The sequence below is a fragment of the Melitaea cinxia genome, chromosome 10, assembly GCF_905220565.1.
Source record: "Melitaea cinxia chromosome 10, ilMelCinx1.1, whole genome shotgun sequence".
In the NCBI taxonomy this organism is placed as follows: Eukaryota; Metazoa; Arthropoda; class Insecta; order Lepidoptera; family Nymphalidae; genus Melitaea; species Melitaea cinxia.
This window is the reverse complement of record NC_059403.1, coordinates 12,246,860-12,272,479: the sequence shown is the minus strand read 5'-3', so window position 1 is coordinate 12,272,479 and position 25,620 is coordinate 12,246,860. Positions and strand designations below refer to the sequence as shown.

Here is a 25,620-nt window from a genome sequence, read left to right as displayed (position 1 = left end):
CCTCAACTCTCTCTCCTTTGTGCATATCAACGCGCAGAGCATTTTGGCTCACTACTCGGATCTTCTCACATCCTTTAGCACTGGCACAATCGACGGTATCCTTGTATCGGAAACCTGGCTTAAACCCTCAATCCCATCCACTTGCTGTTCTCTGCCTGGTTTTCAGTTATATCGAAATGATCGCGCTGATCGGGGAGGTGGAGGTGTCGGCATTTGCCTACGCAGCCACATTCCCGCCAGTGTTGTTTGCCACTCTAGCCCTCAGGTAACTGGTACTCTTGAATATCTGTTCTTAGAACTGGTAATCCGTCACAAAAAAATATTGCTTGGTGTTCTTTACTGCCCAAAACGACAAAATAAATTATTTTGACGAACTGGAAGATGTTCTAGAGAGACTTGTACCCACTGTCGATCATGTGATTTGCATGGGTGATCTAAACACATGCCTACTTAAACAGGATGTGAGGGCTCATACTTTAAATTCCATCCTTTCATCATTCGATCTGTATACCATTCCTTTCCCTTCTCCAACGCACTACTTTCCCAACTGTAGACCTTCACTTATTGACCTTATCTTTGTCTCTAACCCTAACCTTGCGATCTCTCATGGGCAAATGACAGCTCCATTTTCACATCATGACCTCATTTTTCTTGCTTACAAAGTACGCCCACCTAGGGTTAGGGGTAAAGTTCTTTTTCAGCGTGACTTTAAGCATATGGACGTAGAACGCTTGAGAGAGGATATTAGAAACACAGACTGGTCAACTGTACTCGCGGCGGACAACATCGATGAAATGGTCGTCTCATTTACTGCTGAAGTGATTAAAACTTATGATGCACACGCACCTGTAAAACCTGTGCGAATTAAACACGCTCCCGCTCCCTGGCTAACACCTGTAATCAAAAGAACAATGGCAAAGCGCAACACAGCTAAAACAAAAAACAAACAAAATCCAACCCAAGAAAACTTAAACATATACAAAAAACTACGTAACATCTGCAATAGAATATGTAGGGACGCTAAGCACCGTTACATCCACTCGTCAATTCAGGGTCTCTGCCAATCCCAAGTTTGGAGATTCCTTAGGTCGCTAGGGGTGGGCAAATCCACGATAACCTGTCAAAGTTCCGTGAATCTAAATTCTCTGAACACACATTTTATTACTCCACCTGTAACTGTGGATTCTAATACTAGGGCTGCAACGCTTTCTTTTTTATCCACTTTTGTCTCACCTGACCTACCTAGTTTTTCATTTGAAACAGTCTCGCAGGAGGATATTAAGAAGCATGTACGTTCTATATCAACTAAAGCAATTGGTAACGATAGCCTCAGCCTCGACATGATTCTTCCGGTGTTGGAGGACATTGCACCTGTAATTACTCACATAATAAATTTCACTTACATGCAATGTCTTTCCATCGCTATGGAAGAAAGCTCTTGTCATACCCTTACCTAAAACCTCTAATCCTACTATCCCTTCTCAATTTCGACCTATATCCATTCTTCCCATACTCTCCAAAGTCCTAGAATCCGTTGTTCATAATCAAATTTATACTCATCTCTCCTCTTACAATTTTATATCTCCTTATCAATCCGGTTTCCGTCCCTCCCACAGCACTGTTGGAGCACTGCTGAATGTGGCAGAGAATGTGCGGTGTGCAATGGATCAAACCAAGCTCACTGCCATGATCCTGCTAGACTTTAGCAGTGCTTTTAACTCAGTTGATTACGACATTCTTCTTGGTACTCTGCGTGCGGTAAACATTTCACCTGCAGTTATTGACTGGTTTCACTCCTATCTTTCTGGACGCCAGCAGTGCGTTACTTTCAACGGCAATACGTCAGATTGGATGGAACTTACTGCTGGTGTTCCACAAGGTGGCGTCTTATCTCCATTGCTGTTTTCTGTGTTCATTAACAATGTTTCTCGTGTTATCACTTCTCCCTTCCATTTGTATGCAGATGACTTACAAATATACAGACACTTCCAGTTGACTGAGTTACATGAGGCTGTTGAAAATTTAAATAGTGACCTTGTCGCAGTTCAGGACTGGGCTAGGTCTTTTGGTCTGGTGGTCAATCCTGCTAAATCACAAGCTATCATTATTGGAAGTAGTCGATTGAGAAGCAGACTTGACTGGGAATTGGTTCCTAAAATCTTGTACTCTGGGGTCCCAATTCCTTACTGTGATAAAGTTAGGAATTTAGGGCTTATTATGGATTGCAATTTGTCATGGTCAGCTCATGTCAGCGAGATCAGCAGAAGAATACACTACACATTTCACTCTCTCAAGCGTCTCCAATATTTTCTTCCTTTCCAAACCAAAATTATGCTTGCGCAAACCCTTCTACTGCCTATCCTTGATTATGCTGATGTATGCTATCTGGATATGACTGAGGAGTTACTTACAAAGTTAGAGCGTCTCCAAAATCTTGCCATAAGATTCATTTTTGGCCTGCGAAAATTTGATCGCATCTCTCAATTTCGTGCTCAGTTAAAATGGCTCCCCATTCGTCTTCGGCTTAATATGCACATCCTTTCCACTCTCTTTAATATCCTTCACGATCCAAATGCTCCATCGTATCTTCGATCCCGATTTCACCTACTGCCCTCTCCTACTCGTTCCAGGCGCTCTGGCATTACAGCTAAGCTAGACATACCGAAATGTAATACAAAATTTAAGTTAAATTCTTATTCGGTATGCGCCTCCATACTATGGAACAAACTCCCAAGAGTCATTCAAACTAGTCCTTCCCTTGTTTCCTTTAAATATAAATTAAAGAAACACTTGCTTTCACTAGCTAATGTGTAATCATCTGTATATTATAGAATATGTATGTATTTACTTATATATTATAGTGAGTATGTATATGTTTATGTATATGTATAAGTATATTTGTATTTTGGTATGTATCTATATATGTATTTGTTAATATGTAGTATGTTACATTTTTGTATATATATATAAATTTTATTCTTTTATTTATTTTTTCTTTGGTGTTTTTTTTTTTAATATTTATTATTTATTTTTTATTTTCTTCTGAATGAATACTTCTTGCACTGTTTGCCTCGCTATATGAAACACTTACTCATGACCATGGGTTGACTGGAAGAAATCTCTTTCAGAGATAAGTCCACCTTTGCCATAAACCTTTCTATTATTGTATGTTTTATATCTATTTTTTGAGTGCAATAAAGTATATATATAAGACCTGTATTTGTTTGCTTTCTAACAAAACTAATATATATAATATAGATATTTTCTCTTTCGGTATTAATTGCGACTTGAAATAAGAAACAATTTGAAAATTATAAAATCTCCATTTGCTTTAAATTTGTTATGTTTTCCTCACTACAGTGCAGATTGTGAACGAGCATTCAGCGAAGTTTATTTAATCAAAACAAAACTTAGAAACAGTTTATCCAATGATACACGTAAGTGCAAATTATTAGCTAAGCAATCAATTAAGAAGAAACGAAAATTTTACGAAGTTTAACCCAACAAATTCTTTTATTAAAAAATATGACCACAGAAAATTTTGTATGAGTGTAACAAATAGTTTTATTACATTTATTTTCTAAAACTAAACGAATTTTGATAATTTATAATAAAAAATTAGTACTTAGTCTTAAAGGGCTGTACGATCTTTTTATTTCAAAATTTCCTTGGCATACGATTTTTTTTTTGTAGTTGACGTACGATCACACTTTTTGTGCACCTGGCAGCCCTGACCAGTATATAGGTGTATAATCTATGGTTTTCACTGTCATTACACGACAGACCAATCACAGACCGTGGTATAAAAATCATAAAAAGTTGAAAACATAGGTACTAAGAAAAATTTTATATACTTTGCTAATCTATTTCCGTAAAGCAAGTCTCACTATCTTATAAAATATTTTAAGAATAAGAAAATTTTACCCTATAATAATGATGTTTCTTTGGTCTATATATTTATATAATTTTTGTTTTTTGAGGTTAATTCTAGTCAAATTTTAGTTTTATTTCATACTGAATACATTTAAAAATATTAAAATGGCTCTTTTTAAAAACCTAATTCGTTTCCCAAATATTTATTTATGGAAAACGACTAAAAGACTTAGTAGTAGTCGAAATATATTGAAATTAAGTGAAAGAGGAATGTATCAAGATATGTTCCCAAATACTGCAGCGTAAGTCATTTCTGTAAAGCATCTTTAATGATTATAACTTTATTTCGATTAGCTGTTTATTTGTAGAATGTGATTTCAGAAATGAAATACGGGATTTATTAAATAAGTCTCCACAATGTGTGTATGCAGGATTTGATCCTACAGCCGACAGCCTGCACGTTGGGAATCTCCTTGTTATATTAAACCTTATACATTGGCAAAGAGGAGGACATGATGTTATAGCTTTGGTAAGATAGTCAAAATTTGTCAACACAAAATTAAGATATATTAGGACACATTTATTTATTTTAGTTAAACATATATAACATAAAATTAAGACAGTTATAAGGCTAATTAAAAGTTTTCGCTTATATACAATAGTTTAGTGCCTAATTACGAGCTGTTGTACATTATAATGTATATGATTCAGTGAGTATGCTATTATGTAATCACAAAATGCAATGGTTAGGAGACAAAAAAGGTATCACACAATGTTTTCTTTAATTTTGGAACAGTAGTATCGAAAAGATCTACGTCGAATTCCTGGCTTACGGTGTTGAAAGAACGTCTCGCTCTTACTATATATGAGTTATGCCTGTGGGTGTTTTTTACATGATGTACAATAGTGTTAAGATTGAACATATTTAAAATGTATTTCAGCTTGGTGGTGCTACAGGCTATGTCGGTGATCCCAGTGGAAGAAATACAGATAGAGTAGCATTAGGTCAAAGTGTTATCTCTGAAAATATTAGTTGTATTAAGAAAAATCTTGAAACTGTGTTTGAGAATCATAAAAAATACATTTGGTCTGAAGATGAAAATTTGTTAAAACCTATTAAGTATGTAAATATGGCTAAAAATAAGTAAATATTATAGGTATTCTAAAAAAAAACCTTTTAATAATTGAAAATATATTACAGGATAGTTAATAATGAAACTTGGTATAGAGAAATAGATTCAATAAGGTTTGTCAGTGAAATTGGACGAAACTTCAGAATGGGCACAATGTTGCTGAAACAGACCGTGCAGAAAAGAATGAATTCTGAAGTAGGAATGAGTTTTACTGAATTTTCTTACCAAATATTTCAGTCTTATGATTGGCTACATTTGTTGAAGGAGTATGATTGTAGGTTTCAGGTAATTTATATTTGTCTATTTTGCCAACCTACTCTAATGACATATTTGTAAATTAAATCAAAATTATACCATAATAAATATTAGTGATATATATATATGACTAATATATATATATATATATATATTAGTCATATATATATATATATATATATATATATATGGTATGGTGTTGGTTGGTATGTGTATTTTATTAATGATGACATAAAATAAACTTTTTAACATAAGAAGTACATAACATGTCATAATAAATAATTTGCATGTATTAAGATGATTAAAAATAAATGTTTATTGTGTTTCTAGATTGGTGGGAGTGATCAAATGGGCAACATAAGTGCTGGTCATGAATTGATCAGCAGAACAGCTAAGAAAAATGTTTATGGTTGGCTAATTCTAATTTTTCAACATAAATTAAGTTTTAATATACATTTATTTTTGAACAATTTAATCTTTTTCATATATATATATATATATATATATATATTTTTAGGTTTGACTTTGCCTCTCGTGACAACAGAAGAAGGTGATAAATTTGGAAAATCTGCAGGGAATGCTTTATGGCTGGATTCTAAAAAGACAAGCCCATTTAGTTTATATCAATATTTCATTAGAACAAAGGATTCAGATGTGGAGAGGTTGTTGAAACTGTTCACATTCTACAAATTAGGAGAGATTAGTGATATAATGTTTAAGCATCGACAACACCCAGAGCAGAGATATCCACAGCAATGTCTTGCCGAGCAGTTAACAACCTTAGTTCATGGAGGTATACAATTTAATTGTCAAGTGTTTATGCTCAAATAGTCTCTCAAAAAAATATATTTTACATTTTTTATGTATTGATCATTGTTTTTTTACATATAAAAGAAGAGTAACTAGAGTTTAAAATATGAAATGGCATATTAAGTTACGCTGTCACTTCCTGTGTTTTTGTTTCACTGTTGAAGATATAAACATTTCACTGTTTAATTTATAATGTTTGTAATTCACAGAAGAGGGCCTGTTGAAAGCAAGACAAGCGACTGAAGCTATATACAGTAAAGATGTAAAATCTTTGGTAGCACTAACTTCAAATGAGTTGGAACAAGTTTTTGAAGGTGCCCCTGTTACACAATTACTCTTATCTCCCGGCATAACAGTATTAGAACTTGGGTTAAAAGCTAAATGCTTTCCAACTGAAAGTAAATATCTTTTTTATTGTTTCTTTTTGTGCTGAAATGAGGAATTATTCAAAGTTGTACAAAACATTTTTCTTGTATTGTTTCAGGCGATGCTATAAGAATAATTCAAGCAGGTGGTTTCTATATAAATCATCAAAAAATTAGGAAAATAGATGAAGTAATTACTGAATCTGCTCATATACTACCAAATCTTATCACATTAATAAGAGTCGGTAAACGAAATTACTATATAGTTAAATGGCAAACATAGAATTTATATGTTGGTTAAAATATTATTTAAGAATAGCCTTTTAAATAAAACTATAAAATATTTATTAATATTTTATTGTTATTACTTACAACAGAAGCTTGTATACTTGCAGTATATAATTAATAAAATGCATATCACATAAAACTTCGTAAATACTACATAACATATATTAGCCTATATTAATATTCACTGAAACAGCGTGGCCGATACAACTAACGCACTGTCTATTATAAATATCAAAAATATGGCTACTAGTTATACGTTTGTGCACCTGCCCTCGGCCGGACACCCGACCTTTCGGCGTATTTTAGCGAAACTCCTAATATCACAAGGATTTACTGCAAAATATCCTAAATTGTACAAAAAGTTAAGATACGAATAAATCTGAATGCATAAAAAGCTAAATTGACTCATTTTGATGTGTTCAAATGGAACAACGAATGAATTTTTTTTTATGAACCGATGAAAACGATATTTTATTTTAAATTCCCGATTGCGTCACATCATATATCTACAGTAAAAGTTTTTGTCGTTTTACAAAAATAAATAACACATCTGCAAAGAAATACAACAATATTAATGTACTTCCCGACAACTGTCAAGCTTTCTATTATTACTAGCATAGAATAAATAGAGGGCTTCAGTCTTGCTTCGCACGATCGGAAGCGTCGCTACGTGTCGTAATACTTGGCTCGACGTTGAGCCGCGTCTAATACTGGGCGGGACTAGAGGTCGGTGCTCTCGTGCGTCGGTGCGGGCGGGGCGGAGGGCGGGGGCGGCGCCGGCACCAGCGGGCGGGGCGGACGCGCCGGCTGCGGTCGCGGCGAGCGCGGGCCCTCCGCGATATCGCCCTCCGACTGCGACAGTTGCCGGCTCGCGCCGCTCAGGCCCTTCGGCTCCTCGAGCTCGGCGTCCTTGCCTCCCGAGCTGTGCGCGCGGTGCACCGCGGCGACGCGCGGCTCGTCGGCGGCGCCCACTTGTATGACGGTGGGGTGGTGCTTGTCGACGGAGTACACGTGGGCGCGCTCCAGCACGGTGGGCTCGTCGCGCGCGGCGCGGAAGCTGTGCGGGCGCAGCGCGGCGGGGCGCTCGGGCACGGCGGGCTTGTGGCGCAGCGCCACGTCGTCGGCGTCTGGCGCCGGCACGAGCGTGCGCGGGGCGGCCACGGGGCGCGGCGGCGGCGCGCGCGTCGGCCTGTCCTGCAGCGAGGCCGGCCCGCTCGCCTGTCCACTAGCCTGCCCGCTCGCCTGCCCGCTCGCCTGCCCGCTCGCCTGCCCGCTCGCCGGCTCGCCCACTATTTTCATTCTCGTCACGACGCCGCTTTGGGCGGTCACGTTCTTCACCACTAGAGTCGATTCCTTGTCGGTTTTATTTTCCGGTATTTTAAAACTTTCAAATTTATCCTTTTCCAACTCGAGACTCTGTCTCCTGGTGTCCGCGAGGTTTTCGCGGCTGCCGCTCCTGGCAGCCTCCTCTTTCATCGCCTTGTTTTGCCGATAAGTTGACCGGTTAATCGTCTGCACGCCGGTGATCACTTTTCCCGTTTCCGATATGACGGGCCGGGGGGGTTTGGCCGGCTTTTCGGCCTCTTTCGTTGATGAAATCTGATCTTTTGACACTTCGGGAGTCTGCGAATGCAATTCCACTTTCTTGCTCTTGTCGGGCGTGAAGTTTGGCGGGACCGGCGCTAGTGGTTTATTCTTCCGCCGCATTATTGGTTTAGGGCTACCGTGGGGAGGACTAGAATGATCGGACAGGGAGCTGTTCGATTGAGCTTTTTTCATATCGTTATCTAGTAATATTAGGCTTGTATCGTGACTATTGCTTCTCGAATGGCGGCCGGGTCCGTCTACCGTCACTTTTTGTGTAGCCTGGGGATTGTAATCGTACAGAGACTTGCTCATATTGTTGAAGTCACCATTAGAATGTTCCTGACTCAGTGCTACGGTTTGATTATAACCTTGGACGAAAGTGGGTGTGAATCCATATTCACAGTGATCGGGCAGCAGGTCCTCTTTGGTAAACGAGATAAAGAAGCCGACATCGTCTTTATAGAACCAGTCGGCGTGCTTGATGAGCAGCTCCACGACACAGTTGACTGCGGTCGTAATGTTCATGTCGAAAGTGCTTTCGTCGGCGGCCCAGAGCAAGTTCGGTGCGATCACGATGGCCAGGTTCGAGGGTGTCATCTTGTTTGTGCTTTGATTTTTCGTTAAAGCAGACAAAAATTTTATAAGATATCTAAGATTTTGAAAGTTCGCGTCGGGTAACAAATGAATGGCTTCCCAGAGAGCGTTCAGTCGGGCTTGTTCTGAGGGTTGTCGGGACGCTAGGATGAAGTTTTCATACAGCCGGTAAGTTAAGAGGGGCTCGGGTAGTTCGCGAAGATAGCACTTTAAAACTGAGGCCACGACGTGCATGTCTCTGTAATCTCGAGGCAGCGGAACATTAAACAGTCCCGCGTCTAGAGACAGTTTCATTCTTCGCACTTTTGATGTTGCTGAAAAGTATAATACACAAATAATTATTAGTATAAACGATACGACGAGGTATAGAAATAATTATTTCATAAAAAGATAAGACAACACACTGAACAAAATTAGATTATTAGCTCCTATTTATAAATCTGAAAATAAAATCTAAGCCCCCTCTGCTTCCTGTTAGGAAACACCCTAAATACTGTTGACAAACTATAGTTATAATAACAATAATTTAAAGAAACAATTTAATAGTTGATTGTTAAAATTAATCTTGATAAAAATCTATAATCCCTAACGAAATCTAATCAAGGTCCATTATCAGATCCGTTCTTCGTCCTACATATTTTTCTGTATAAACTTGCTTATCAAATAAAAACCACTTTCAATAAAACACAATCTACTAAATAAAATAATATAAAAAAAAAAATCGTTATTATGCACGTCATTTGATAACGCGTTAACTAAATTTAAATAAAATGTTATCATTCCGATGTGTATCAAAATTAAAGATTGATTGATTCAACATCCTTCTGGGTATAGACTCTGGCCTCTTTCCCCATGTAGGAGAAGGATCGAAGCTTAACCACACTGCTGCACGGCGGGTCAGAATCGCGACGGTCCTCCATCAGGGTTTCCCCTGACTTCGATGCACGGCGGGTTAGTGGATATATTCCATACTATGAGAAATGATCGCTATCAGTTGTCTATGATAACAACGGGGACCCAGCATAACATGCTCTCCGAGGCACAGTGGTCTCTCTAAAAGGACCGATACTCAGACAGGAAATAAATGAGATTTGGATCATATCGAGTTTTTTGTCTATCTAGTAAAGCTGGGATGCTAGTATTAATTCCATCTTTTTTGTAAACTGTCATCTGTTCCTAGGATATTATTAAACCTAGAGATCGGACGGGAATAAAACCCATAACTCTCGGAGCAGAAAGCAGGGTATCTGTAAACTATGCTAACGAGATAGTCAAAACGATACTTACCACCGGCGATCCGGAAGAGGCCCTCCTCGCTGAGCGCCAGCTCGTGCAGTGTGCACACGCACAACTCGACGGGGAAGGCGATGGTGCGGCCCGTCACGCGCAGGTGCTCCTCCAGCGGGTAGCCGAACACCGGCTTCACCGAGCTGTCGTCTGCGGGGGTTAATGTACTAAGGTTTATATATAGTATTATATATTATATCAAAGTATGTGAGCATAAAAAATTATGTGGTGTCATGGGACACCAGGTAGGAACGAAGTTCCTTTGGATAGTATAGAAGCAACACAATTTGAAAAAATTTTTTGGGTTATATATATATTTTCTAGTTCCTGATTTTTTTTTTAATTTTACTGATATGTTTTTAAGTACATAAAAGTATATAGGAAATTTAGTATTTTAGAAAATAACAAATACCGTAAACTAAAATAAATCAAACAAAATAATAATTATAATTCAAAGTATTAAGTGAAATAAAAAGACATATAGCTTTATTTATTTTTGTCGACAGTATAAAATTACATAAATAATTAAAAAAAAGTTTTCTTGTAACATTTGAGTTTTACAAACGTCATATTATACAGTCGTATGACTGATATTACGTCACTTCCGTTATATATTTTTCTTACGGTTTTAGTATCACATTTTTTTCAGTTCACTCGCCCAGCCAAATGTCAAGCCTGCCATAAGGAACTTCGTTCCAAAACTTCGTTCTAATAAATAATTGTTTGTTACTCTTTCACTCAAAAACTACTAAACGGAATGTATTAAAAGTTAGCATCTGGAGCATCACAATAACGCATTATAACTTTACATTCCTCAGTTGTGATCGTGACCTAAACGAAGCGAGCAGATTGTTGCAAAGCCAGCTCAATGCCACCAATGCTTGGTTGACTAAGTGGCGTATAAAAGCAAGCGCTCCAAAGTCTCACCACATCACATTTACCCTAAGACGTGAAACATGCCCCCCGGTCAACCTACGCCCAGACACATTGCCGCAATCAACCTGCGTCAAATACCTAGGGTTTCACCTGGACCGGAGGATGACATGGAAAGATCATATAAAAACGAAGCGCAATGAAATCAATCTAAGATTTAAAAATTTGCTCTGGCTCCTCGGTAGACAGTCTGCCTTATCCTTATCCAACAAGCTGAGGGTATATTGTTCCATAATAAAACCGATTTGGACATATGGAATCCAACTGTGGTCGACAGCCAGCAAATCCAACGTTATGTGCCTGCAGAGAGCCCAAAACAATATGCTAAGGGTACTTTCCTCGGCGCCCTGGTATGCTCGCAATTCGGAAATTCACGAGTATCTAGAAATCCCAACCATCTTGGATGAAGCAAAACGATATTCAGCCAACTACAAGGACCGCTTGACAACTCATCCTAACCCGTTATCCAGTATGCTTCTGCAACCAAATCCAATTAGAAGACTCAAGAGAGCCGATGTGCTGCCTTACTAAGGGGAGATGGAGCAGTGGCTCTATCTCTCGAAACACTTATCTCTTGCAACACACCTGACTATAGTCTAGGCGACTGATCGCAGGCCTACAATAAAGAAAAAAAAAAATACTTTACATCCCGACATTCTCACGCGATCGAAAATTACGCGGGTAAAATTGCGATATAATTAGTTTATATATAAGTACGGATAAAATTATCTCGCTTTTCGATGTGGTACAATCTATACTACCTACCGACCGGTGAAACCGAAAGGGTCATCAGTAATTTAGTAAATTGATAAACGGTGAATACTGGAATTACTGGATATATTGTCTACAGACAGCAGTAAAATAATCTCATTTATGAGTTTAAAATGTAAAAAAAAAAAAAAAACAATATTCTAATGATTGTTTATTAAACAACAACGATGACCACTAAACCCGTAATTTCACCTATCCGTTGAGAATTTAAGACGTCGAGAATTGCCGATATTCTCGTGCCGTTATGATCCATGCGTCGCGTGCGACACAAGACACCGTTGATACGGTGTTCGTATTACACGATTACACACATAGCACTGTTTAAATTGCGCGTGCTAAATGGAAGCTATTTTTAAAATATATTCGTATTATTTTTGAATTTAATGTTAATACCAGATACGTAGGTACAAGCTATAATTTACGCAATATATTTATTAATTCTCGCGTATTATCAAGAATTTCCGCATCCTACTGGTATATAACGCATTCTTTATAGTTAGGTAGTTTTCCAGTAATTTGTAATTGAAGAAAGAACTTATATTCAATGTTAATATATGACTGATTTGATTAAAGTGATATTAATTATCTGATTGATTTAATAAAATGAGAGGATATGCCTTCGAGGTGGTCTTATTTAAAATAAATCAATATCCTATGAAAATGTATCAAAATATAGACTAAATACTATTCTTTCTAAGGCCATGGATAAAATAACAAATTTATTTTATACAACTAGGTCAATAAACAGGCGTACGACTCACCTGAAGGTAAGCAATTACCGGAGCCTATAGACGCTTGCAACATAAGAAGCATCACAAGCGCGTTGCCGACCCTATCCCCAATTCCCCCAAGAGCTCTGTAGGCTTACTCTTGACTTCAATCCCAATCTCACAAAAACACGAATTCAATACAGTTCCAGTTCCAATCTGTAATATTTTGGTACTCTTGACCAAATCGAGCTTTCAATTGAATTGAAATTGGAATCGAATTGACGATCGGTTTCCGATGTAGCCATTATAATAAAAAATAATAAGAAAATAAAATTTAACTCATAAAATTTTATGTTTTTAAATTATTATTTGTCTCCAATAATAAATTATTATCTATTATATTGTAATTCGTTAAATTAAACCTAAAACTGATTTTTTTAAGCATAAAAACGCAAGATATGTTATACATTCTGGCATAATGTGTGTTGTTGTTAAAAAAAAGCTCACGACTGGCGCCATTTTGAGACTTCTAAATTCCAAATTATCTCGATTACGTATTTTCTTAATTTATATTTATAATTAACTTATCTTCTTTCTTTATTTACTTCTGTAATAATTTCTGCAATTTTACCAGTGCTAAGCTTAAATTAGTGAATACAAAAGTTTATTAATATTGTTAAAACAAAAGATATTGGAGACTTAAATACTGTGATTTTTATTTAAATATTAGAAACATAAATACTGTGATTTATATTTAAAAATTGCTACCTTAGGTTAAAAGAGGATAAAAAGCTAATTGTTAAGTATTTAGTTCTATTTTAACAAAATACTGTGATTGTGATATTGTTGATAATATAAAAATATACATAAATAAGCGCCAGTCGCGCCATTAACTTAATAAATAAAAACTTTAAGATACACAATCGAACACTAAAAAGTTAACTTTATTGAAACGAGTAAATTCGATCCCAAACACGATTTCCAAGTCGATAGTCAACGTCAAAATATTGTCAAGAGTGCAAAAAATGCTTAAGATCGAGAAATCCCAATTTCTATTAGTTACATAAAATTCCACAGTAATTGAGTCAAATCGTGCGCTAGTGTAGTGTTCAAGAGTACCGATTGACAAGTTCTCGATCCCAATCCTAAATTTCAAATAGGATTGAGTTTCAAGAGTAAGCCTGCTGGTCACCTTACTCACCAACAGGAACACAACACTGCTTGAAGGCAATATTATTTAGCTGTGATCTTCTGTAAGGTCGAGGTACTTCCCCAGTCGGGCTGCTGCGGATTCTGAGCAGGTTTCCTGCTGTGCCCTACCTCAGTTTAAATTTTATATGTACCTACATTGTTTAAAAAAAAAATAGAAATGTACACTATCTTTGTTAGTTTATTTAAAAATATTAGTTACTCATTGTCTACAGATAAAAACTATAGTTATCTATTTAATACAAATATTTATTAATAATTTAATGCTCCGATATCGATGACATCATCATTCGACAGTTTCAATCCGTAACGCTAAAGTTATTTTATCGAAAATTAAATAATCCTGTGTTAATAATGAGAAAGACAATGTGAATCGAATGGACGTCAGTTTTACACGACTAAAAGATACAACTAACCAAAACCAAATTGACAAAAACTATTCAAGAGTGGTAATGCACATTATTCTTTTTTTGAAATAAATTCGATCGTTTCTCGTGGACGTAATTTGTACGAAAAAGAAAAATATAATGTATAAAGTTTGTTTTTTACAACAAATAGCAAATAAATAATAAAATAGACTATGGAAAAGCCAGGATTTTATACAGTCTATATCTACTATCAAATATTTTATTGCAGTTCTGATTCCGTTTATCTCTATCACGTTTACTGCTTAGTGACCGATAACCCAAGATTCATAGGTCATTCTAATGCATTACAAAACCAATATAGATCTTACTAGCGAAAGTTGTATATTGGCGTATATATTAAAAAAATTCGTGTTATGAATTATGTTCCAGATAAACTTCGAAACTACTGAACCAATTTATATCAAAATTTGAAACTTGGGAGATATGGTAGTTTTTATCTCAATTGGACCCGGTAGGTGGCACTGCTAACGGTATGTAAGCTATCTAATTTGGTAGCTGATTTCCGGGCAGGACAACGTCAGCCGGGTCCGCAAATATATATAAATATATTTTAAGATTTTAAAAACCTGATTTAAACTCATGCCAAGAATTGTCAAAGTTATTGTCAAATTATATACGTAAAAACATAATAAATTTCATTTTTGATTTTTCTAACCGCTATTCAAATTTATGATACATTAGCAGATAAGTGGTACCTTTTGCCTATCTCCCCTATTTTTTACCCCCCTAAATTAAATAACTCCAAAACTCCAATTCATTCATAACCTTTGTTACAATGTTGAATGTTTTTTGGTAAACATTAGTGGCGTAGCGAGCTTAACTCGAGCCTGGAGTAAAAAATAATTTTAGCGGCCCCCTCACATTCTTGTTATTAACTTTGTTATAACAAGTATGATTAACAATGAATATCTAAAGCTCGGTTACTACATTAGAAGAATGGCTAGATTTGGTTAAGTGTATAAAAGTTGGCGTATGTCTGCGTAACAACTTGAACACTCTCTTTAATTGAACAAATTAATCAGACAGACAGTATTAAACTATGAAGTGTAATTGACAAGAATGAATTGTATGGATAACTATTTCTTTTGTAGATCAGTTTATGGTCCATTACAACCCAACTTTTGTTTAACATTTTACTATCTTCTCATTAAATATATTTTAGTACAATTTGAGTATTGATTACATAATTGTGTTTGCTCGCAAACGAAAAAATAATCAAGTAACTACGCGTTATCAAAGATTACTCAAAAAGTAGTTATCAGATCTCTTGAGAACAGTATACTATAGTTTTGATCTTCTGTAAGCTTTATACTTACATAGTAAAAATCCTGCTCAAATATTGAGCCAGATTTATTTTACTGCTGTAATCTTAATATCAAAATAGAAATACTTACTTATAAATCTCTCCAGCTCGGGCACAGTGTCCGCTAGGGAATGTAATGCAGATTCATGGTATGCTCTTTGCAGTTTTACATATTGCAACAGTGTGTGTGCAAGTTGTGCTTCTTTTGCAACAAGTGCGAACATGTCAGCCGCAAGCGCATCTCGAGCAGCCTCCACTTTATTACCAGCCTCTTCTAATTCTTCCTTAGCGGCATGCAATTTTGTGGGATTTTCCTCTTTTTGACGTTCCAAATGCTAAAAGACCATAACAAAACCATATATCATAAATTTCTAAGATCAGTAAGAATTCAGCTAGGATTTTTTTTTCACGTGGAACGTTCTTTTTAAGTCCTTCATACAACGTGTTTCGATACGTGTATACTTCCATTGAGGGACATGTGACACATGTAGGTATACCATAGCCGAAATTATAAGTCACTAAACAGAAGGACACATTGTACGAAAAACTTGTATAAAGTACATACAAATTTCAATTAAAAATGGATGGACAGTGATTCACTCTACAATAAGTATGAATGAAATAATAAATTTACTTTACTGAATCAGTTTTAAATCATAATAATTATTATTTAACTAGCAGTGCCGGAACTTCATCCGAGTGGAATTAAAAAAAAAAATATTGCTCAGGTTGCAGGGCTACTGGGCCTTAACGATTGTTGTCGGGTTCTTGTATATATACTCAATCAATTTGATAACTTTGATAGCGCGATGTAGGATATGTCAGTTTTTTCTAGTTTATATGCCGCGTGATAGATGTCGCTACAAGCCCCACTGATTAATTTTTATCTTATCCTGAAGTACCATTTTAAGGTCTATTTTAAACCATTCCACATTATCTTAACACACTCCCAGTATCACTTTGATAAAGATAAGGTGTTCTTCCGTTAGACAAATGTAGTTGTAAGCAAAATTTTATTAAGTTTTTTATTATTTGATAAAATATTTAATACACACATTTTTTAATAAACTTGTTTAACTATTAAAGAAAATGTTAAAATTAAGATGTTTTGAATGCAATTGAAATTTATGAATTTAATACAGACAAAATAAAATTTAAAGGCACAAAAACTCAACTGTGTCCCTAGTATTTTAATACTATGGACACAGTTGAGTTATTGTGCCTTTTTTAATAAAAAAGAAAAAAAAAACATAAGCTACCATGTTGTTAAATGGAATATAGTGTATGTTAAATTGATAAAACAAATAAGAATTAAGATGATTCACATTGCAAAACTATTCCAGGCAGTTATTCATATAGCGCCAGTGATATTTATTGATAGTGACAGTTGAAACCATTATTATGTTATTGTAATATCAAAGAGATTATGTACTATGATAGCACTTACATGATATCTGCTGGCCGCTGATTCCTTTTCACTTATAAGTCTACTGAGTTGTTTTTTTGCTTTCATTATTGAGGGTAAGTCTTGATCACTGATTGTTGTTAACGGTGCGCATACTAGTTGTTCTACTTTCAGCTCGTGTTCTGCAATCTCATTAGCGAGAAATTTTTCAGTTTTCCCTGAAAAATAATTATTTATTATTGTTTATTTTTTCTCATTTACATAAGATGTTTATTCGTAAATAAATAGAACATGAATAAGTAAATTACGTGTTTTCTTACCACATTCATAGAGTATATATTTTAAGATGCTGTCATCATCATCAAAGTTGCTGGCTTCACACATTGACAGTCCCAAAAGATATTCTGGTAGCTTTTTGAGCCTTTTCTCACGGGCTGCAGGATCTTGGCCCTGTGTGTTTCCAGCTCCAGTGGCCAAACGTTTACTAATAAGTTGAAGAGCATTCCGGAGGTGCTCTACTTTTCTATCAGCTGTTTGCAACTCATCAGTCAATGCTTCACCTTTGCCAGCCCTTTTGAAAATCAAATGTTGTTAGAAATTTAAATATTTTTATAATAATTTATTCCTACCTACATTTTTATCTTTTATACATACTTATATTTATTTATTTATTTATACGATAGTTTCTAAAACTAGTGTTTATATTTTCCTTAAAGCTGAATTTAGAAAATTTGATACAAATTAAATGAATTATGTTTAAGAGTTTTAAATTAAAAGAATTGCAATATTACGATTCCCAATAATTTTAATATAATACAAGCATTACATATCTGACACTAAAGCGGCCAAAATCTTATCAGATAATTGATAATACATGTACCTTGAAAAGGTTTGGTCAGCTAGCTGCTTAACCCTGTAGAACTGCTTCTTCATTTTAGTTATTTTCTATTAATTTATTTAACGTTACAAGGTCATTGGACTTAGTCGAGTCAATAACAATAAAAAGATCAAGAACTCTCGCCGAAAAGAACGTAACTAATGTCAGCACGTCAATGAGATCATCTTCGTTTGCTGTGTTATTGAAATACACCACCAAACACCGTACACAAAACTTTTTGTTAAGGCACTACATTTCAAAATTTACTTTAACTTGTATATCTATGTAATAATAAGTTGTCTTTTAAACATAATTTACAGAAATCACAATGAATAAGAAAATAAGAATCCACAGATATGTAAATCAGAAGTCAGAAACCAAAGAGTATATAAGGTGTCAGAAACTGATGTCTGAATTCTACACCACAGACTACGTAAAATTAAATTCTTATAACTTATAAGTATAGTCTACATAGTACAACAGTAGATCTCCAATTTCTACAAAACTCTGCAACTATAGTTAACTCAAACCAAGTGTAATATGTAGTGTAGCTAGAGCTAAAAGCCTAAAACTGAAAGTTGCTAACCAGATTTTTTTCGACTAGATACTTAAAGATATATTTATGTATCGCTTGTCGATGTCAAATGAAGTACTTCTTTTCTCGTTTACTAGCAAACATAATTTAAAAAAGTTTTTTAACTAGTACATTTATATTAATAAAGGTAAAAATTAACTATATTTTGATTAAATAAAAAATATTTACATAATTATGTTGAGTAAAAAGCACTTGTAATTTTTCTTCAACGTTAATTATATATTATTAATGTTTTGTTAGTATTTATTTCATTACCTTATTTAAATGAATATACAATATTAATAATCAGAACTATCTTAATTTTTTACAATATTTAAATGTTGCTATTTATTTAAGTTCTTAAATCGATACGATAGTTCAAACTAAAGTAGTTTCTAAAAACGTTAACAAAAAAATAAGTTACGAAAAACGACGTGTTCACCGTTACATAAATACGCGTCATTAAAGATTACTCATTATATCTCGATCAAATTTAAATGAAACTGCAAGACAAGCACCACCTTTTGATTTAAAAAAAGAATCATCGAAATCGGTCTATTCAGTAAAAAGTTCTGAGGTAACATACATAAAAAATACAGACGAATTGAGAACTTCCTCCTATTTTGGAAGCCGGTTAACAAAGGTAATACCCGCGCAATGCAAGTTGAAACCTGTTCTACCTGTTGTTGCGACGGGCGTGACGTCAACTATCGTTTCAAGGTCAACCACTAACACCGATTGAGTGAGCAAATAAGTATCCGTATCCGTATCCATGGATATACACTTTTGACGATCCGGCACATCACTAGTTATTAGACACTAGATAGAGCAATTTATATTGGTATTGCTATTGTTAAATGTATTTTATTTATCTGCACCATTTTTATTAAAATTATTTAAAAAATAAATATATATATATATATATATAAAGTATTAACGATACACATAACACATAGTAAATACATATAACACATAGTAATTTAAATTATTTGCGTAGTTAAAATTTATTCGCAATTTATTTGTTCTCCTTACTTATACATAATATAATAGTTTTCCTATTAATTAATTATTGCTTTTAACGTTGGCAATATTTTGATAACTTATCTGGGAATACCAGTGTCTCGATCATTGCTCCATGGTCTCGATTATAGTATGTCAGATTTAGAATTTAGATAAGGAAAAATCAACCTTATCACTGTCTTTTGTATTCAGCAGTAGCGATATAAGTTCCTATATATAACTCTTTGATAGTTGGACCAATTAAGCGACTATACAACAAAGCGACCATTTTTAGTCCTCGTGTATAGGCAAGTTATTTTATTCTTTGTTTTAGTCTAATCATAATGTAGATATTATGTATACATGCATCATTCATCTATGTTCAATGGTTTAGAAATAAAAAACAAAAAAATCTCGCTCTTTACGTACATACGTGGTGTTAAATGTGGTGTTATATCAATATGCATGTATATTTACATCACATGTGTATAATTAATCATTATCTACCTTTAGAAGTATACACGACTATAAAATTATTACTGATCTGTCTATTTCCTTACGGTTGTGTTGTTTTATTGTAGTGAAATTATTATTACTACGTTTGTTACCACTACGCTATTGTCCACGTACTTATATTCCACTCTTAAGGCGCCTCCCTGACCAAAACGCCGCGCTAGCCGTTTTTTGTGCACTTTTTTGGAGCTATCTACTTGTTAATGGAAAGAAGAATCAAACTAATAAAAACACAGTTAAATTCTGCATAATTTTAACTATACAATGGTAGATTTTTTTTTTTTTTTTTGAAGGAATAGATGTTAAATAATCTCCTTACAACGATACCACAAAAATGAGAAATAGTGATTGATAATATGCATCTCCTCGTAAAGTAAACATTATTTTATTTTGCAACCGACACCAATGGATTGACAATTTAATACTGAACAATACGTAAGAATTTTTTTTTTTCAAAAGACCCAAATTTGAATTTTTATAGATTTTTTTCTAAAATCTGGGCGTATTCACTACTGTAACTCAAGCACAGGGTATCGGAATTCAGTCTGCCGCAAGGTTTGGAGGGAGAAGCTTGTGTTGTTTGTCACCGTGTCGGCTAGCGCACGCTCAATACACAATATCAATTAACAATAATAAATTTATTAGCATCTTGTTAGCATTTATTGTTGAAGTTTATAAAATAAAATTTACTTTGTTTTAAATAAAAAAAAAGTTGTTTGTTAAAAATAAAATATTTTTCTACTTACATTGTCTGAATAATAAAGATGATTGCTTTTTAACCGACTTCCAAAAAACGAGGAGATTCCCAATTCGATTGTATTTTGTTTTAACCGACTTCCAAATAAGGAGGAGGTTCTCAATTCGACTGTATTTTTTATGTATGTGGACATCAGAACTTTTAACTGGGTGGACCGATTTCGACAAAAAAAAATTTAGTCGAAAAGTGGTGTGTGTCATTTGGTCCCATTTAAATTTATTTGAGATCTAACAACTACTTTTCGAGTTAGATCTAATAATGCGTTTTTACTTGACGCTTTTTTCGTCGACCTACGTTATATTATAACGCATAACTTTCTACTGGATGTACTGATTTTGATTATTCTTTTTTTGTTGAAAAGGAGATATCCCTAGTTTTGTACCATGATACGGAAACCAGGATTTGATGATGGGATCCCAGATAAATCGAGGGAAACTCTCGAAAATCCGCATAACTTTTTACTGGGTGTACCGATTTTGATAATTTTTTATTTAATCGAAAGCTGATGTTTATCATGACATTTAATATCATCATATTTAAATTTTATCGAGATCTAATAACTACTTTTTGAGTAATCTTTGATAACGCGTAGTTACTTGACTATTTTTTCGTCGATCTACGTTGTATTACTTGTTGATGTAATTGAATTTTCGTTTGCGAGCAAATACAATTATTAGCAATAAGATCGCCTGGTTGAACAATTTAGTACTATAATTGCTTATTATGTAAATTTTGTTCTTTATTTACATGTGCAATAAAGTATATTATTATTATTATTATTATTATTATTATAGATAACTCGCCTTCAATCCAAAAAGTCAACACCAAACGAGTATCATGAATACTTATACTTCACTACATAGTATAAAACAAAGTCGCTTTCCGCAGTCTGTATGCTAAGATCTTTAAACCTACGCAACGGTAATATAATAATGTACTAATATATAATATATACATTATAATGTAATACAATATATTTTTTATATATTAGTATCTTTTCATCTATATATATTTTATATTTAGTATCAGCATTGCACCCGTGCGACGCCGGGGCGAGTCGCTAGTATTAGAATAAAAGTTGTAAGTATTCATTATGAACGTAAGTGTAGTGACTGAATTCATTACCAAAATTATTTATGCACCAATTAAATAAAATTAATTTACTTTTTATTGTACACAGCAAATATATTATATATTATATTAATATTAAATAAAATATATTTGTAGTACATATATATATATATATATATATATATATTATATATTTATTTATTTATTTATTTATTAACGTAGGTGTTGTCACTGAATTCATTACCAAAATTAATTTACTCACCAATTAACATTTCTTTCTTTCTTTAAAAAAAAAAAATTTTTAATGAATGCCATGTCTACGGACTCCATGATCTATATTTTTTACGCGTATTCGTAAGTTGTTTACCAAATAGCGCTAGTAGTGTTTTACGAAGTATTGTAGAGGTGGGGTGCGGCAAAGAGGGAACGAATGCTCAAGGTTATTTGGTCGGGGTAGCGCCTTAAGTAATTTAACAAAGTTTCAACTAATCCTACAAAACGTGTTTTTGTCTGTAAGATAGACGTAAATACCATTTAACTAATTAAAATTTTAAAACTAATTGCTTCTTTTTTATACATCGTATTTTTTTCGTTTTTTTTCCCATATTTTAATAAGTATTTGTAAAGTGCACATTGTTTTTACAGAATCGTTTATTACTACCTATATCCTGAATCCTGATCATGGCGAAGTCTAAAGCGAATAAAAAGTGAGTACTATCGATTTTTTATGAATTGTATATTTATTCAAGTAAAAGTTGATTTGATGGTGTTATGCATTTAAATAAAATAAAACAATGATAGTTACTAATGTTGTTTGATTTGTATGGAGCATATGTGGAGGAAATTAAATATAACTTATGATTAATCTAAAATTAAAAAAAAAAAAAAAAAAAAAAAAATTGGACAAATATTAAATCTGGTTTGGTACCTATTAGAATTGATACCAATTTACACTTTAGTTGTTTAAATTATGACATTCTCAAACCATCCAATATGCCGATTTGTAGGTTGGGTCCAGTAGCAGTAGAACTGCCAGAATGTCCTGTCTGCTTGGATATCATGTCTGCACCAATATATCAATGCCAGTCAGGTCACAGTCTTTGCAATTCATGCACTAAGGTTTTGGTACCATCTATTTGTCCTATCTGCCGTCAACCAATGACTCAAATGAGGAACTGGCAACTGGAAGACTTAATTTCTAAGGTATAAAGTTTATTATTAAATATAAGAGTTTCTTTTTTCAACTATTATTAATATTTAGATGACAATCAATTGATCACTCAATATTTTATTATTATTGATGGTTTAAAATTATTTATGGAATTTCAGGCTTCTGTACCCTGCCCTAATAAATCATCTGGCTGTGTGTATACAATGCTCAATATGGAGTTGGAAGATCACCTCAAAGAATGTATTTTCCGTGAAATGGCTTGCCCTCTGATTGTTTTTGGGAAATGCTCATGGTCAGGTAATAAATATTTTTTTTTCATTAATCTATACATCTATTATATACAAATAAATAAAATTGGAGTGTCTGTTTGTAATATTAAAATAACCGCTTTTTACTAAATGCATATGGATGTATTGTATACACAGACGGTGCTGATAGCAAAATAACATTTTTTATAATTTTTGTCTGTCTGTCTTTCTGTCTGTATATTTTCACTAATATCTGAAACAATTGGACCGATTTTGGCGGGACTTTTACTGGCAGATAGCTGATGTAATAAGGAGTAACTTAGGCTACTTTTATTTTAGAAATTTATTTGTTTTATAACTGCTAAAAAAACTAACTTTTTTGTTAAATTCCGCGCGGATGAAGCCGCAGGCATAGCTAGTAATAAATAAAAAAAGGTACATATTCAATGGCCCATATGTGATGGGGCTCAGAAATGTATGACTTAAACTTAGGTATTGACTATGATAAGTATCTTAACTATACTAATATTATAAGAATTTGTTTGTTTGAACGCGTTAATCTCAGGAACTACTGGTACGATTTCAAAAAGCCTTTCAGTTTTAGATAGTCCATTATCGAGGAAGGCTATAGGCTATTTTTTGACTTGACAACGTCTAATAAATCGATGAACGCTGGCTGCATGCACGAAAAAGGATGACTCGAGATGAGTCGTCGTCGATTCTATGCGTCCGAGGAGATGTTTTGTTATGACGTTGTCACATTAAATTTTATCATACGTAAACCAACTTTACAGACAACCAATTTTTTTTTCAAACTAACTAGACGCCGCGTTGGCGCAACGGTTACAGCCATGGATTGTACCTGTTGCGCTGGCGGTTGCGGGTTCGATCCCCACACATGACAAACATTTGTATTGGCCATACAGGTGTCTGCCGTGATCTGGGTGTTTGCGCAGTCCTTGTGGGTCTCCCCACCGTACCTCGGAGAGCACGTTAAGCCGTTGGTCCCGGTTGTTATCATGTACACCTATTTGTATTTGTGTTGGGCTCGATTTTCCGCATTTAGACGCAAAGGTGGTCCATTATGCGTGAAAAGTGGGCTGACTAGTTCAGCCAGCCCAGCTCCTTCCAGAAGCTCAGAAGCCTCCTGGGGCATTCACAGGCTTCTCGGAGCGTCCTTATATCCTTAAGGATAGTAGCCCGGTGTGTCATGTACACCTAATAGCGATCGTTACTCATAGTAGGGAATATAGCCAACTCGCATTGGAGCAGCGTGGTGGATTAAGCTCTGAACCTTCTCCAACATGGGGAAAGAGGCCTATGCCCAGTAGTGGGATATTACAGGCTGAAGCGCGGTCCGTAGGCAAGTCTGTCCTATTATATTTATAGTATTACTATACGTATATTGGTCGAGTTATGCTCGTTAATGCCTTTTTGTACAGATCACTGCTGCAACTCTCTTTAAAACAAAAATTTCTGTTATTTACAGGAAAGTTAAAAGATGTTCTGGACCATTTTAAAGAGCGTCATCCTGGAAATTTTTTACTTAATCAAGCTACTGATGTTAATATTAACAATGTTTCTACTTCAGTTGATGAACGATATATGTATCTAATACCTCAAGGCAAATTTCTGTTCATCTTAACCTTTAAGATTGACACTTGCCAAAAAATGGCCTATTGGGTCATACAACATATTGGAAGTAAGAAAGCTGCTCAAACATGTGTCTACGAGATACATGTATCAAGCAAACAAGATGACGAGCGAAAAGTTATTTATACGGATAGGTGTTTTAATGATGTATTTGATACAAATGAAATATTTCGTCAGGCAAGATGTGCTGTTATGCCGCTTAACATGTTGACACATTTTATAAAGGATGGAAAGTTAACATTTAATTTTACTGTCAAAAAGAATCAACCAAATTTCAGAAACAAAGGAAAGGTTAATGAGAATAAACAAACAAATAAAGGTCCAAAAGGTCCTGGACAACAACATGTTCGGCCACAAAGTCATAAGCCACAAGAACCAGGTAACAAGCAAAGAGGTAAAAGTCCTGGCCCTATGCATTTTTCACATCAACATAAAGGTTTCCCTCATAGTGGTAAAAATAACCAATAAGCAAATATTGAATAAAATTAATTTTCATTGTTTTTAACATTATCTGTATAGCACTAACCTTTTAAACAAAATGTATGTATTAACTAACAACTTAAAAGCTTAAAAAAATGTTTTTACTTTTTATAGTTTTTTTTATTACTTTAAAGGCAATTTGAATTTTCTGTGTTGATAAAATAAAAAAAATAAAAATAAGAAGCCATAAAAATTCAAATAAATATGATATAGATAACGGAGAGGACCTTTCATGAAATAAGTCTCAGGTAACATTATCGGTATCGTTACCAAGTCCAGAAATAAACATAAAAGTCCGATTCCTGTATCTCTATGTATATGAAAGA

At 34.4% G+C, this 25,620-nt stretch overlaps 3 protein-coding genes and 1 long non-coding RNA gene across 4 annotated transcripts; 3 read left to right on the top strand and 1 right to left on the bottom strand.

Annotated features, from left to right (window-relative positions):
* Positions 1-3,819: 3,819 nt before the first annotated feature.
* LOC123656906 (tyrosine--tRNA ligase, mitochondrial) lies at positions 3,820-6,781 on the top strand. The gene is made up of 8 exons (XM_045592519.1): positions 3,820-4,175; positions 4,255-4,402; positions 4,815-4,993; positions 5,075-5,291; positions 5,592-5,670; positions 5,779-6,054; positions 6,281-6,469; positions 6,556-6,781. Exons 1-8 carry the CDS (start codon positions 4,039-4,041, stop codon positions 6,717-6,719), a joined length of 1,389 nt encoding a protein of 462 aa, XP_045448475.1. The 5' UTR covers positions 3,820-4,038; the 3' UTR covers positions 6,720-6,781.
* LOC123656905 (rho GTPase-activating protein 44-like) lies at positions 6,778-18,227 on the bottom strand. Its single transcript, XM_045592517.1, has 6 exons — positions 17,832-18,227; positions 17,272-17,522; positions 16,994-17,169; positions 15,638-15,881; positions 10,193-10,342; positions 6,778-9,219 (listed from the first exon to the last, which is right to left on the bottom strand). Exons 1-6 carry the CDS (start codon positions 17,882-17,884, stop codon positions 7,445-7,447), a joined length of 2,649 nt encoding a protein of 882 aa, XP_045448473.1. The 5' UTR covers positions 17,885-18,227; the 3' UTR covers positions 6,778-7,444.
* A 1,634-nt stretch (positions 18,228-19,861) lies between these two features.
* LOC123657044 lies at positions 19,862-22,546 on the top strand. The gene is made up of 2 exons (XR_006743642.1): positions 19,862-20,000; positions 22,388-22,546. It is a non-coding gene; the product is annotated as an uncharacterized LOC123657044 (long non-coding RNA).
* A 189-nt stretch (positions 22,547-22,735) lies between these two features.
* Positions 22,736-25,402, top strand: LOC123657430 (E3 ubiquitin-protein ligase SIAH1-like). Its single transcript, XM_045592976.1, has 3 exons — positions 22,736-22,945; positions 23,072-23,210; positions 24,651-25,402. Exons 1-3 carry the CDS (start codon positions 22,736-22,738, stop codon positions 25,280-25,282), a joined length of 981 nt encoding a protein of 326 aa, XP_045448932.1. The 3' UTR covers positions 25,283-25,402.
* The last annotated feature ends 218 nt before the right edge of the window (positions 25,403-25,620 follow it).